A 14,862-nucleotide genomic window follows, 5' to 3' on the forward strand; every position below is an offset into this window, starting at 1 on the left:
TAGCTCTCATAAAGGTTTTTCTCTCAGCCCCACATTTCTTTGCTCCTGTTAGCTGGCTGCTTATGACTTTCACTTGCAGTAAGGTAAAACCTGCATGTGTTGAAGCTTTCAGGGTCTGTTTCTCCGCTAGTGTAATTCAGAAGTGAACAAAGAGAGAAAAGACATTTACAACATACCAATTCTTTCTGCTCTCAGGTTGTTTAGCAATTTAAAAATATTTCCAATTTTATTCTCATTACTTGGTGTCACTCTGGTGAAACTGAATGTTATACATTAAAGCATTCAATATATAACTAAGATTCCTTTTGAGACATTCCCTTCAGTGCTCATCTTTAATCCTTCAAAAATAAGATAATGTACATGACATTTTTAATTATTTAATGTTTTCCCCTTGCTGTTTTTCTATTAACTCAGTTTTCATTTTCTTTCTTAAAAATATTAGAAATACATATTAAATCCAATCCAAGTGATCATAGTTCTCTAGTAAGTTACACATTATTTGCTGGGGTTTATTGAAACTATGTTAGCATTGGGGGAGATTTGATAAGACCACTGACTCTGGGAAGATGTAATTTCTCATTAAAGAAGCCTAAGTGGGTTTACAAGAACCTGCATTATGTACAAGGCAGCTTTTTCTTTTCCATGTTATGAAAAGACTTAAAAAGCTACCAAGTCTCACAGTTTCACATGGGGCTTTTTAAAAAAGAAATTATTGATCACCCTGATCAGAATAGAGATGCAAACATGAAATATGAGAGCGGAGATAATGGGAAAGCAGCTTTTCTGCTTGCCAGATTGTTGATGGGGATGGGGTGCAGCAACCTGATGGGCAGGTACTGGCTACATCGGCAGCTGGGAATTTGGGGATATTATCCCAGAAATTGTGTCTTTGCTGTCTCTCCCTTGCTCAGCCTGTATGCTTGCTTTCCTTTGGCTGTCACTTTTTAGCTTGGATTCAGGAAGGAAAGTGGAAGTCTACATCTTCTGACATTTCACAAGGCAAACTTAGGTCATCCTCAGAAGAAGTGACCACAAGGACATTTTTGTTATATAATACAAGCCAGAGAACCCAGCTGGTCTGTGAATGGTTGTGGCAAAGTGAGTGGGTGAAAATTATGGCTTTAAAATTCAGAAATTGTAAAAAAGTAGCTTCAGAAATTTGCGTCACAAAACTTGTGTGTGCTTGTTAAGTCCATTTAGTTAGTTATTTGTTTGAAGATCCATTTAAAAAAAATATGGTTTTGATTTCACTTTCATCTTCAGAGACTGATTATGTTAGATTTTGCTATTGTGATTACTATTTTCAGAGTGAAAAATACAATTAAAGATTGCCAGGTAATCTGTAACATTTTTTTGAGTTATATTAAATAAGCAACTTCTGCACTTTAAATATAACATTAAAGCACAAGCAAAATGAAAGGTCAGGAACAAAAATACCCCAGTTATTTTGTATGTACCCCCCTATATCTGCAGCCCCATACAAATATATAAACAATTCTTAAGCTGTGGTACACTGATTTGCTGGTTTTTCCCCTGAGTTCCCAAAGTGAAATGCAATCTAGCAGAACACAGTAAGATTAATTCAGAAATAGGCTTCCTGCTGATTTTCTGATAGCTTATTTTATTTTCATTGTTTGTGTGTAACTGGTGTTGACTCTGTGGTAGTGAAACATAAATTGCTCTTTGAATTGCTGGCATGCCTGTGGAATGTTTGCACTATGAAATAAATATGAGTAATACAAATGAGGTGCTCCAGAGTTAAGCATACCTCTTCTCAAAGAAGCAGCAATGTGATCTAGATTTAAAATAGCTGCAATTTCACCATGAAAAATGTTTAGTCTTTGCACTTAGAAACGTGTTCCCATGTGGCAGGAGACACACATAAAATTAGGGTACTTTCACGAGGGCAATACAAGAAAGACATGGACATGCAGGAACAAGTGCAGCAAAGCGCCATAGAGAGGAAGGGCTTGAAGATACTTGTAGTGTGAGGAGAGCTGGGACTCTGCAGCCTGAGGAAGAGAAGGCTCAGGGGGATCTTTTGAATGTATGTATTTACCTGGTGGGAATGAGTGAAGAAGACAAAGCCAGGCTCTTCTCAGTGGTGCGCAATGATAGGACAAGAGGCAGCAATGGGTATGAAATGAAAGAAGGAAATTTTATTTGAACAGAAGAAAAAAGAAATTTGCAGTAATGGTCATCATATATGGGAACATGTTGCCCAGAGAGGCACTGGAGTCTCCATCCTTGAAGGTGTTTAAAACATACTTAGAGACAATCCTGAACAACCTACCCTAGTTGTTCTTGCTCTCAAGGTATGATTGGTCTAGGTGGTCCCCAGACATCTTGTTCAACCTCAGATATTCTGTGATTCCTCATTCAGTAAAGTGCATGATTTTCTTCTGTGATTATTCAAGATTATGCCACCACATGTATCAATTTTAAAAGCTCTTTCTATATTAAACTGAGAATTTTTTGCACATTATAAGTCAAGGGTGTATTCAACGTAGCCTCCTCATATTCTTCCCCAAATGTTCATAGTATGGTTGTGTATATAATGTTACATCTCCTTGCAGTGTGTTGAAATTTATGACTATAAATTCGTACATAGTATAGCTCCTGTAGAAGGTTTCTAGAAAGGCAGTTAAGATAGCCATTCAACATTCCTGCATTTAAGACTTTAATGAAAGTTGTTATTGTTGACTTTTAAATTAAATATAAATATTGTTGAATTTCAAACCATGCTGTGTAGGAAAGAGCTAATTTATTATTGAATGTTCCTCCTTACTCACTGTTTTGATCATGCCAAAATAAAATCATGAACTTGACAAGGAAGTAAATTCTATCCACCAGTCCCTGATGCATTCCTTTCTTCTCAAAAAGAAGTCATTATGGTAAAAATCCACCTGGTGTAACAGACATAGTCATTATTGGTATGTGCCCAAGATACATGGCTTCTTGTTTTAATGTAGTATTGTATTTCCTATTGTTCCCATCCAACCTTCTAATCTACACAATGCAACAATATAAATGCAATGTTATTGGCATGGTCTGTGATAGGTGGACAGGGCTTTCAGTGATGAATACCATGTTCTTGCCAGGTTACTGCATAGTTCCCTGAGCACAGATAGGAGGTGGAACTTGGTAGGAGAGGGGTCAGGAACTCATGGAATATATTCCTTCCACAGTAACAGGGAAAAGATATTGAAGACCTTAGAAATAGAAAGTAATTTATTTCTTTCTAGAAATTAGGGGAGTATGTAATCCATTATAGCACTTCATTGATTTTATATAAACTGAGATATAAATAGTTATTTTGCTAGTTTTTCTTGGTGGTTTGTTTGTTCTGGGTTATTTTTGGATTTGTTTTTTTTTTGGTTGGTTGGTTGGTTGGTTGGTTGGTTGGTTGGTTGGTTGGTTGGGATTTTTAAAAATGTAGTTTCTGATCATTGTGTGGTGTCTGCTGTACTCTGTTGGGTTTGTTATCTGGAAATTCAACATATATTTAGTGAGTTTAGATTAACATAGCTTTCACTGAATATTAGGATTTATTATAATTAGCATTTTCATATCTTTTCAGACTCTACACTGTAGATGGAAAACTTGTTCAGAATGGGTCAGACTTGGAGAATGGGCAAATTTATGTTGCAGTGGGTAGAGAAAAGTTTAAGAAATTGCCGTATGGTGATCTGCTGTCCAAATCTACATCAAGAAGGTCACAGGGGTAAGTTCTAAAGATGTGTGATACACTCCTGTGTGCTTGTGTGTGTCAATAGTAAAGTACAAAATTACTATTCCAAGAATGATGCATGGGTTAGTATGGGTGCAAACCTTCACTATCAGCTTCTGAGAAAGCTGAGATAAAAGTAACAAAAGCAGAAATGGAAATTCAGAAGGCCAGTTCATCTCATAAGCATTCCCTTGATCATGTATCACAAAATTAGCATCTGAGAAAAATTAATCCAAGTCAAAGTAATCCTATTTTTGTTCCTTGGGATACAAATGTGTACAGCTGAATGTGATTAGGTGCAGCTACTGCAGTTTAGGTCTGCTCTTGGTTAGTAATGTGAAATATATACTCCCTTAAGATTGTTTTATGTTTGGGTCTATTTTTCGTAGGCTAGAACAATCACATAACAGAGTCCTAAACTGGGTGTCTGTAAGGAGAAATGTGTGCTTTTTGTACCTTTGGAAAACATGAGGATTTGGAATAATTTTATTGAAATAAAAGGAAAGAAATTGAAGTTGTAAGGAGAATTCACATAGTAATTCACTCGATACAGCTCTGCAAGGTTTTGGTGTATAAAGTATGCATTGTGGGGGAATGCACTTGTTGAATAAGTTAATGATTATGCATTTAAACATAGTCTAGTAAACAGAACAAGTGATGCTTAGTGAAAACACAAAGTGAAGAAAACAATTACCTCTGTTGCCATCTTGGTGTTATCTGCCTTGATTATAGATACATAGTGTCTGTGCCAGTGACAGGACACACAATTCTAATATATGGCTTATTCCTGCAGTTCCAAAACCTCGGTACTTCCTCCAATTGTGGGATCTCGAAAGTCTAAAGGCAGCGTAAGTATAAAATTTCTAATTTAGCTAAATTCTGGCAGATGGAAAGTCCCTGTCCTTTGGGTTTTAATTAAATCTGAAGAGAAAAAAATTCACAGCCATGTGGTGGCATGCTTATTAAAGCCTGATGAATCTGTAGCTATTTGCAGTGTCAATTAGACAGAAGAAATCTGAGAAAATATTGTTGTGATAAGGGCTGCTTTGTTTTTGATAAAAGCTTCCATAGCAAAGATCAGCTGCTGGGTTGAGGTCTTTCCTATAAACCTGACTATTTGTCTATATATTTATTTATTTATTCAAATTATATACTGAAAAGGAAAAACACAGAACCTTTCACAAAGTTTTCTGAACACTGAGTCTGAAAAAGGTCCTACACCAGTTTGCAATCTGGTATGTTTTCTTCTAGGTAACCACTACATACAGAGCTTGATCCTTCACTGCTTTGCATCCCGTTTAGCTATTTATATGTGTACAAAATGAGTCAGGGAACCATTAAGGTTGGAAAAGACCCCCAAGGTCATCGAATTCAATCTGTGATCTGTCACCACTGTGTCAAGTAAACCATAGCACCAAGTGCCTCATCCAGTTGTTTCCTAAACCCTTTCAGGAATGATGGCTCCACCACTTCTCTGGGTAGCCTGATTAAGCATCACTGCTTCAGTGAAGGAATTTTTCCTTATGTCCAACCTGAACTACCCTAGTGTATCTTGAGGCCTTTTCTTCTTGTCCTGTTGCTTGTTGACTGGGAGAAGAGCCTAACCCCACATTGCTGCAAGAAGAATCCTCTGTGGATTTAATTTCAGTGCGAAAACAGAATATAAGTATCTGTTTTTACCAGTTCTCCAAAAGTGCAGTTTGCTGTACAAGTACAAGACAGCAGGGAATCAGACTCACAGTCTGTCATTATAATTGTGGTAGTTGATCATGTCCATTCACTCTTTACAAAAGAAAACAAAACAAAACGAGTCTCTGGAGCCAGTAAAAAGAAGTAAGCAATAAAACATACAAGTTTCTGTTCACATTCCATTGAATGTGTTACTGCCCTGTGAAGGCTGTCATTCTTCTCCAGCTTCTTTTGACACTTAGAATAATCCCCATGTCTCATTTACACAAACAGTGATTTATTAACAAGTCGTATTAGCGTGTTATATCTTGTGGTTGTCCACACATATGGATGAGAGATAACTGCACATAATATGCATGCATGCATAGATTCATCTACCCATTCTTTTTCATTAAATGAAACATTATTTTCTTATAATAAATATGTGATTTTTCTCCTGGAAGCTGTTGAAAATTTCATTGATCAGATTATACAGTAGGATACTTTTCTGGATGACTTAAGATATCACTGAAATGTAGTAATTGTAAATTATTATGCTTCTTCACACCTGATACCAGTCCTTAATGAAATTTTAAAAATAAGCTTTTTAATTTGCTGATAATCACTGATAATTACATCCTCTTCTTTTCAGGGAAATGATTGGCAATCTAAATCTACCAGTGACCGGGGAGAAAACAGTTCCTCACCTCAGCTTCCCAAAAGGAAAGACAAAAAAAGCCAGAATCCAGAGAATTCTGTTTCCAGACGACACTTTTCTAACCACTCTACAAAAGGAAAACAGACAGTAAAAGCTTCCACAGGAGTCCTTCAGGATAATGGTCAGTACTGAGATAAACACTGTTGTAGCATAGTGGCTTTTGGTCTTCAGTTATACTAGTGAAATAGTAGAATAACACGCTTGAATAGTTATTAAATTGTCTATTTACTCTGGGAAACTGGAATTGCCAAAGTTCTTTCTGCTTGGGAAATGCACCTGTGCATCCCTACTACATTCTTGGCTTCATTTACAGAGCACAAGAGGCTGTGTATGATGTTTAGTATACCTTGGAAGTTAAGCTCATATGGTTCTATCATTATGCTTTTGGTAAAGGAAAATAAAAATATATATTTTCACCATTTTCCCACTGTTCTGTGCTGCAATATGGTGAAGGAAAGGAGCTGGTGTTCTCAAAGGACCCCTTGCTGTCTCTGAGAATCCCTGATTACCTGCCTGACTCTATGTAACAAAACTAGAGCCTGGGGGAGGAAGGAACACAGACAGAAGCTCCAGTTAGCTGGTAGCTGCTGTGACTAATTCTACAGCAGAAGTGCTGGAGGCCCTTTCAGAATTTGCTCTTCTCTGTTCTGTGACAGCAGTGGCAGCAGTTTGCAAATTTAGGCACAAACATCCATATATAGGGAAATTTTTATGTCTCTGTATGTAATGCTGTTGCTGCTCCACCTGCTGACAGAATTGGTTGGAAAGCCTCTAAGTTTATTGAAGAAGTGACTGTTTCCTTCTCACTTCAGCTTTTCTCTGCTTTGTGAGTCTTGTGTAACTAGGAGAAGCTGTTCAAGGCAGCAGATTGTCTAGTTGGAGCTCAAGTGTATTTTTGGAGAAGCTCTGTGATCCTCTATTTTAGCTCCATACATAAAGACGTGTTAGTAAAAGTGGAAATGGGCAGTTGTAGCCAGGTGTGGTTCAATCTCTTCTCCCGGGTAAGAAGTAACAGGACAAAAGGAAATGGCCTCAAGTTGCACCATGGGAGGCATAGACTGGATATTAGGAAAAATTTCTTCACAGAAAGATTGTAAAATATTGAACTTGCTGTATAGGGAAGTGGTGGAGTCACCATCCCCAGAAATATTCAAAAAAAGTAAGGATATGGTACTTGAGAACAAGGTTTAACTGGTGGTGGTGCTGGGTTGACAGTTAGACTTAATCTTAAAGGTCTTTTCCAGCCTTAATTATTCTATGGTTCTGACTCTTGAGAAATTAAAGTCTTTTCACTCACGTCTGACTCACTCACTCAGTGGAGTGTGGGAGCTCCACTGTAGTCAGATCTTTGGTAGTTTTCAGGGAAATGGTTAAAAAAAAAGGTACTACAATGACTCCAAAATGTCACTTCTGGCAAAAGTGTTGTCTTTTGTACATTCTGTTCCGGTCACACCTCAAGATGAAGTGACCTGAAGCACAGGCCAGGCAGGCTGTAGGAGCTGTGAGCCTTGCTGCTGTGGGAGCATCCCTTGTCCAGCCAACCCTCATTGTCAAAGACTGCCCTTGACAGAAAGCCAGCACTGCAGAAGTGCCCATTATGGTATTTATGGTATGGATCATTCCATGGTCCATGTCATTTATCTATCTCATATAAAACTGAGGGAAACCTTTTATCCCATCCAGATGCATGAAGTGTAAAGTAGCTTTTCAACAAACCATCAGCATGTTCCACCATCATATTTGCTTGGGGATAATAAGATTAATAATTTCATAATAATATGAAAAATTCCTTTGATACTCTCCTTTCTGTCACAGTGCTATACCATCATGGTCAAGAATGATCCATTGTCAGTTTGTATGTAATCTGGAACAGGAAGACTGGTAAAGCAGTTGTAGAGCCCTGAAATGGTAGCTTTGGCATTAGCATACCTGCTTTAGTGACAGCTAACAGTCCAAATACCACTTTCATTCCTGTCAGTACATGCTTAAAACCAATCGATGCTGAATAAATTTTCTCATTCTTTTCAGAAAACTTTTTGTGGGCCTGAATGATGAAATATTCCCATCAGGCAATTGCCAAACTTCTCCTTTAATGCTATTGTGTCCTAAAGTATTTTCTTCATGCTCTGGGATTGCAAGGGTATGTGAGGTCCATTGTCTTTCCCCAGGTAAACCTAAACAGACTTTGGCAGTATAACATACATTAATTTGTTCATTAAATTCTGGTGTGTGGGTCCTATTTCTTTTAAAATGTATGTCTAATTTCTCAGCATCCATTGGAATGTTTATTGAAAATTGAGCTCCTCTATCAACCATATCTTTCAAAGGATGTTTTCTAGGTCCTACTGGTAAGTAAATTGGTAAGCCATAATGCACCCGGTGATAAAGCCTAAAGTTCTCCCAGCACTTTGTGAGGTTTTTTCTTTCTTTTTTTTTTCCTCTCCTCAAATGGTTGCAGGTATGTTTTTACTGTGAAAGCTTTTATTTTTTTCATGTGTCTCCCTTGCACTCTTTTTACTAAGTGTTCTCTGGTTGTTGCCTGAGAGCTGTATTCGGAATACCTAAAGCTATTGCTGTCCTCTGCAGCTCATTTTGCTTCAGGGGTGTTTTGATCCTTCTTCTGTCTCAGGCAGAGTATGTTTAAAAGTCCTCACCTGGCACTCAAGAAGTCTCTGCACTTCAGGTTTTGGGCCCCTCTCAAAGGCCCAAGTTTGTTCTCCAGGATGGGGTTTCCCAGCCCATTTCCCTAGCATGGTTTACTGTGTCATGAAAGAGTCTTGCCCAAGAGGAAAGGTTGTCACCCTAATTTTTAAAGATTTTCTAAGCCTTCTGATGTTTCCATTCTTGTAGCAAACTTTCTCACACACTTTCTGTAAACAACTTACTGTTTTGCATTCTTTTATGGAGGAGGAGAAATTTGATGGACTGTTGGTTTGTCCAGTGTCATTGGAGAGTGACACTTTCACCCTCCAATCTACTGTCACCTTTGGAAATCTATAAATGTTGGAATCAGAAAATAAACTCCCCTCTTCTACCTTGAGAACAGCAGCATGTTCACGTCATGTTGTTTTGTGTCCTATAGTGACAAAAGGATATCTTGGGGATCTTGTAACTCTTCACTATGCATTACATCTCCTTTTTGTCTTGTCTTTGTCTTCTCTATTTTGTCTTGTCACCCTACTGAAAACATTTTTAATGTTTTCAGGTCTTCTTTAATAGAGGTCTTAACATACTAGGATCCACTTCTGCAGAGATTGGGATGTGTCTAAGTGTCCATACCTTGCCTTGTAACAGTGGTGAATATTTCATGAGATGACTACATGGGTATGGAAGCTGGTCCTGCTCTTTCCATAACCTCTGTTCCTCCTGCCCAATACGCAATCCTGCTGATTACAGAATGAGGTTGATTGATAGGCTCAGGTCCTAGGTTTAATAAGACTCCTGGCCCCCAGCTTCACTTTGTCTAGCAATATTCTACTTGCTTCTGAGAGACTTACTCTCAACAAATGCTCAGTCTCTGACTCCCCTGGTTTTCATCTACATTTTTCCTGTATGTCTGCCATTTGCAAAAGGTTCCAGGGAGTAGTTCTGACCATGGTTTTTTTTCTGACCTCTTTGAAGTCCTTTGAGTGCTTCAGTCTTCATTATGGGTATCATTCTAGAACCACTTCCTTTTTAGAGGAGGACCTAGAGGTTCAGTCATTTCGTTGGAGACTCATTCTGCCTCATCAGCATTTTCATCAGGGTTTTCCCAAATACCACCATATCAATCCTCAGGTGATACTATTAATTTTTTGATTTTTCTGACTGCTGAATTGGTGAGTTTTAGTGTCAGCTCTAATTTTTTTTTCCCTCCAAGGTTTTTTGCTTTCCTTTGGATTCTTTCAACTGTTGTTTTACTTGTCATTTTGATACCATAAAGACAATTTTTCTTTCCTTTATTTACTATGTCAGATGCTTAGTTTATTTCATAATTTGTTCTCTTTATTGCTATGCAGCCTTTAAGCATAGCCTGCACAACTGTAGTGTGCTTAGTATTAAAATTATGGAAGTGTGTTGAGAACTAAACAGAGCAAAGAATATTGGTTTTGGGGTTGTTTTTTTCTGCACTTTAAGCATTCATTACAAGTTAATGTGAATACTGTGCTACAACTGTGGAACAAGAATCTTTAATTTAGTTAAAAGGAAAGAAAGCCAACAGGCAAACTGGACAAATCTTGTTAAAAAACAAAGAGCTGTTTCATTTTTAACAAAAAAACCCCAACACCCTGCATTGAAGTTAATGTTTAAAGATACTGGGCCTCTGGGTTTCAGAATACAAATAAGTGGGCATGGTTTCCTCTGGCAGTATGACATGCTGTGTGCATACTTGTACTTATCCTGTGCCTGTATGCTTTGTTTATGTGTCTGCTGAGGACCTGTCATACTTCTCTTTGGGTTTGGAAGGAACTTATTCTGCTGGAACCGTGTCTTGGGATCCAAAGAGTGGGCAGAGGGTACATTCTCTTTTCTGGGGGCACCACTTCACCTGTTGTTTTCAGTACCTCCATACACTGGAGACCTGCATTAACATCCGGTCCAGCTTGAAAGGGCAGAATACAGGTTGTTCAAGCTTCTCCTAATGTGTGTGCTTTTAGTGCTCTGAAAGTTTCCCTATCAGCAGAGAATCTTCCTTGCTCTGGGTGAGATGACTAGTGGGGCTGCTGATGAAAATATCTTAAAAGCTGGTCATCAGATTGGTTTATTCTCTCAGCTGACAGTGAAATTAGAAATCTAGATTAGACCAGGTGCTGAAGTATTGGATATATGAAGCAGGTATATAATTGCTGCCTTGCTGCCTTGAATGATGACATTTTCAGGTTCATTTTAGAGTGAGGAGTTTTATTCTGAAATGGAGATTTACTCTTCATGGAAAACTAAAAGCCATCTCCAGGAGCACAGTGATAATGGTGACTCCCAAGTACTGTTTTGATCAGTACAGCTCCACTGTCTATTCTGAAGGCTCATTGCAGTTCCTAAATTGGCTTTGCAGTTTTATTCCAAAACAGTCCTTCAAACTCAAAGGCTTTGGATTAAGGGATGCATTTGTCACTATCTTAAGAATTTTATTTAATCTTTATTATAATTTTATTTTTTCCTGATGGACAGTGAAAAAGGCTTTTGGCATTTTATCTGGGCATTTGGCTGTCACTAATAAGTGATTAATTAATTTTAATCTGAAACCAATTAAACTGTACAGTGAGTTTACACATGCATATTTTGGGGTGTATGGAAATAGATAAAAAGAAAATGTTCATAGTAGTGAATGTATCCTGTATTCTTTCCTGTCCTTTCCCCTGCCAATTTAGCATTGCATGGAATCTTCTCTTGAGTGCTAGACTGTTTGAAAGTGATTGTTTCTTGGGTCTTAACATCTGAAGAATTATGCACACAGTGTATTTAAGTCTTAACCTAATCTTCCAACTGAGTTTAGTTGGGTGAGCTGTGTATTTACTTTGAATTTATTTTTTTTGTACACTGAGAATTTCACCAGCATGCCATTTATATTACAACTGATCTATGTCATAATCCTCTTAAATCAAGATGATTAAAGAATTTCTTGGAGTTGAAAGCTCGTTGTGCAAGACTTACATTCACCACTTCTCAGGGCAAATCGAGTAGATTGTGAGCTGATGCTTTGGTGTTTGAAACCTATAAAGCAGTTATGGAGCAGACCCAGAATTAAAAAAAAATGTGGTTGAATGAGAACCGCTTTCTTAAGTTAAAAATGCAAATGGCCTTCCTTAATGATCTATAATTTAAAGCAATTAATAAATTGGATGCTTGGAAACGTGGAGAGTAAGTGGGATGAAGGGCCAAAACGGGGAGAGGGAAGAAAAAACCCTTGCATTAAGACACTCAATCCTTTGTTTTTGTAGCTGTTGATGTATAAAGATGAACAAGCTATTTCAGCTTTTGCTTTGCTCCAGCATTACCATATTTCCTATCAGTAAGGGAGAGTACTCCATACAAGGGCAACTTCTAGAAGCACCTTTTGCAGTTTCTGTTGAGGTAATCAGATGCCAGCATTTTCTAATAGCATCAAATTATAACAGATTTAAAATTTTCGAAAGAGAGGAAGCAATTGCTTAAAAACTTCACATTGCAATAGTATTAAGGGAAGAAAAATATGTACTTTTTAATATTCTCAACAGTTTCATATGTATATTGCTAGCAGGTTCTTTTCAATTACATTGCATTTTGATGACAGGATTCACAGGCATGAACATACATGCAAAACTATCATGAAGGCAGTGCCTCTTTGTTGGAAATAGGCCTTGTTCAACAGTGATACTTTTAAATTAAATAAACCCCAAAACACCCACAAAACGAGAAAATAAAATTATGTTGTATGCAGACATAACCAGATGTCCTCCTTTTTCCTCACAGCAAACTATTCAATTTTATGAGCCAATTTTTTATTTTTTATATCTTGTTTTTAATTTTACTTACTGCTTTTATGATGCAGCCTCTTTGTAAGTCACATTAATTTTTCTTATAGTAACATTAACTTCCTCCCTTACCTATAGGACTGACACATAGTAAATGCTTCAGATTTCCACAAAATATCCAGGACAGATTATTTGTGGTTTCTTTCTCTCCAGGCTGAACTGAATGCACAATACACTGAACGCTTCTGTGTTGAAACAGCTACTAAAATGTGACCAGTGAAATGTTGCTAGTCAAAATTTTTTTGGCATTTATAAATTTGCTCTTGCTGGTAACTTACCTGTTCTGTACCTATCAGGAGATTAGGAAGTAAAACAGACCAAGATAATAGCTAGAAAATTCTCCTGAATGGGCAGCAGAATCCCTTTCACACAAATGAATTCCCCAGGGCTGCAAAGCCAGCAAGAGCTGGCATGGGTAAGGGCCAGGACAGAGTAGGTAACTCTCAAAACAGAGATCTTTTAAGAGTCATTGTGCAAGTCATTAGGAAGTCTTAAAATTGTCTTAAATTGAATTGGTTTTATCTGTTCATTTGCAACAAAGTCAAGCTGAAAAGCTCTGCAGGAATACAGTACCACCTTCTATCTTTGGTGAAAGCAGCTGAGTACTGAGCTGCTTACTTTGAGATAGAACTTGGCCAAGTACAAAATCAGAAAACTCACCCCCTGTTTACCAGTCATTGTCCTTTCCAAGGCTCTCATCCAAACCTGACCATAGTGCCTTTCTCTCATCTGTAGCCTCTGGACCTGATTACCAAAGACTAAGCATAGTGGTAACATCCTGCTCCTGTAATTTCACTGCCTTTTTCAGCTGGAAATTTCTCTTGTTCTTACTATTTCTGTGGCATCCTTGCTCCTAGCTGTAGAGGTTGGCCATAAAGTAGATGCCAGTGTTTCAACACCTGTGTCATTTGAATTTACTTGGGGCAGGTTGAGTAGGTCCATGGCTTTTTTGAAGCAGTAGTTACCTTTCCTCGGCAGGGCTGTTACCAGGCTCCAAATGTTCCCTTTCCTGGTAACCCAGACAAGACTTCAAGGAATTCAGAACTTTAAGCCATCTGGATCCTCTTGAGATTTCATCTCTCTGTGGGATTGTGGAGCTGGAGAAGAGGCAGGAGAGAGCACAATTCTTGAAGATACTCTAGAGGAAAGTACTTATGGTTGCAGTTTTCATTCATCTCTTCAGCATGAAACCAAAAAATCCTGTAAGAACTCTTTCCACTCTCCAGAGTCTTAATAAGTATTGTTTGTTGAAGAAATAAATATGAACAAAAAAATCAGTAAAAATACTTTCCTGAAAACAAGGATAAATTTTTCATTGCTGTTGGTTTTTTTTTTGTTGTTGTTGTTGTTGTTTTTTTTTTTTTTTTATTTTTAGTTTTTGGCTGCACTTCTGTGTGTGTGGTAACATCAGAACATAGACATTCAGTTGCTGGCAGGTAGTAGTCCAACAGCATTCCTCTTTGCAGGGTTTCCTGAAGAAAGATTCTTTTAGGAAGCTTAAATTGGCTTGGATACCTGCTGACTTGGCTTTTTCCCCCCCTCTCATTCTTTAAAGCTTCTACTCTTTTACTCCCTAAAAGCCATTTTTCTGCCTTCCAGTCAGTGCATTGGACCCCATTACTTCCCTTTTTCTCACCAGCATTCCCTCATCTTTGTATTTGCTCTTGTACAGTTCCTCATTCCACAAATCTTTTCTAACATCACTGTGCCTTCATCATCTCCCTCAGTGTCTCTATCCTCCATCCTCTGCGTATTCTCTCTGCCCACCTGGCTGCTTCTTTTGAATGATCTGTTCTTTGCCCTTCTGCAGGTTCTTCTTCCCCCTTTTTACCTAAATTACTGAACATGACCCTGCTTTAAGATAATCAGAAATAACGGGAGATGTTTAGGTTACCTAACTCTCTCTGTTTAGGGCATAAGAAATAGTGCTGATTTTAGGCTCAAGGTAGTCTATTGTCACGCAGTGACTGGCAAAACTTGAAAAACTCCAGTATCTTCTTTTTGTCTGGACACCATGGGAAAATATCCTCACAGAAGATCACAAAACTTTCAGTAATATTTTGCTTGGCCTCTTGACAGAAGCTGCACGTGCTGTGGCATTGAGAACTGAGAACCTAACTGAAATAAATCCTCTGTTTATATTTACCAGCAGTGCTGCGGGGAGACATATCTTCCTTTCTTACCCCCTTTCAGAGCTCTTCTGCCCCAGTGTTGCCATGGCCCTGTTTGTGGTCAGTTCTCAGGTAGTTTGAGGC

The 14,862-nt window shown here is 38.0% G+C and overlaps 1 protein-coding gene across 3 annotated transcripts in view; it reads left to right on the forward strand.

Moving 5' to 3' along the window:
- Window positions 1-14,862, forward strand: part of DCDC2 (doublecortin domain containing 2) — a 56,268-nt gene that overhangs the window by 23,084 nt on the left and 18,322 nt on the right. For all 3 annotated transcript variants that reach the window (XM_064422605.1, XM_064422602.1, XM_064422604.1), the window contains 3 exons: window positions 3,581-3,724; window positions 4,524-4,578; window positions 6,051-6,237. In XM_064422605.1, the coding sequence (XP_064278675.1) occupies window positions 3,581-3,724; window positions 4,524-4,578; window positions 6,051-6,237 (386 nt within the window). The remainder of the gene's footprint in view (window positions 1-3,580; window positions 3,725-4,523; window positions 4,579-6,050; window positions 6,238-14,862) is intronic.

The sequence above is a fragment of the Passer domesticus genome, chromosome 1 (genome assembly GCF_036417665.1).
Source record: "Passer domesticus isolate bPasDom1 chromosome 1, bPasDom1.hap1, whole genome shotgun sequence".
Classification (NCBI taxonomy): domain Eukaryota; kingdom Metazoa; phylum Chordata; class Aves; order Passeriformes; family Passeridae; genus Passer; species Passer domesticus.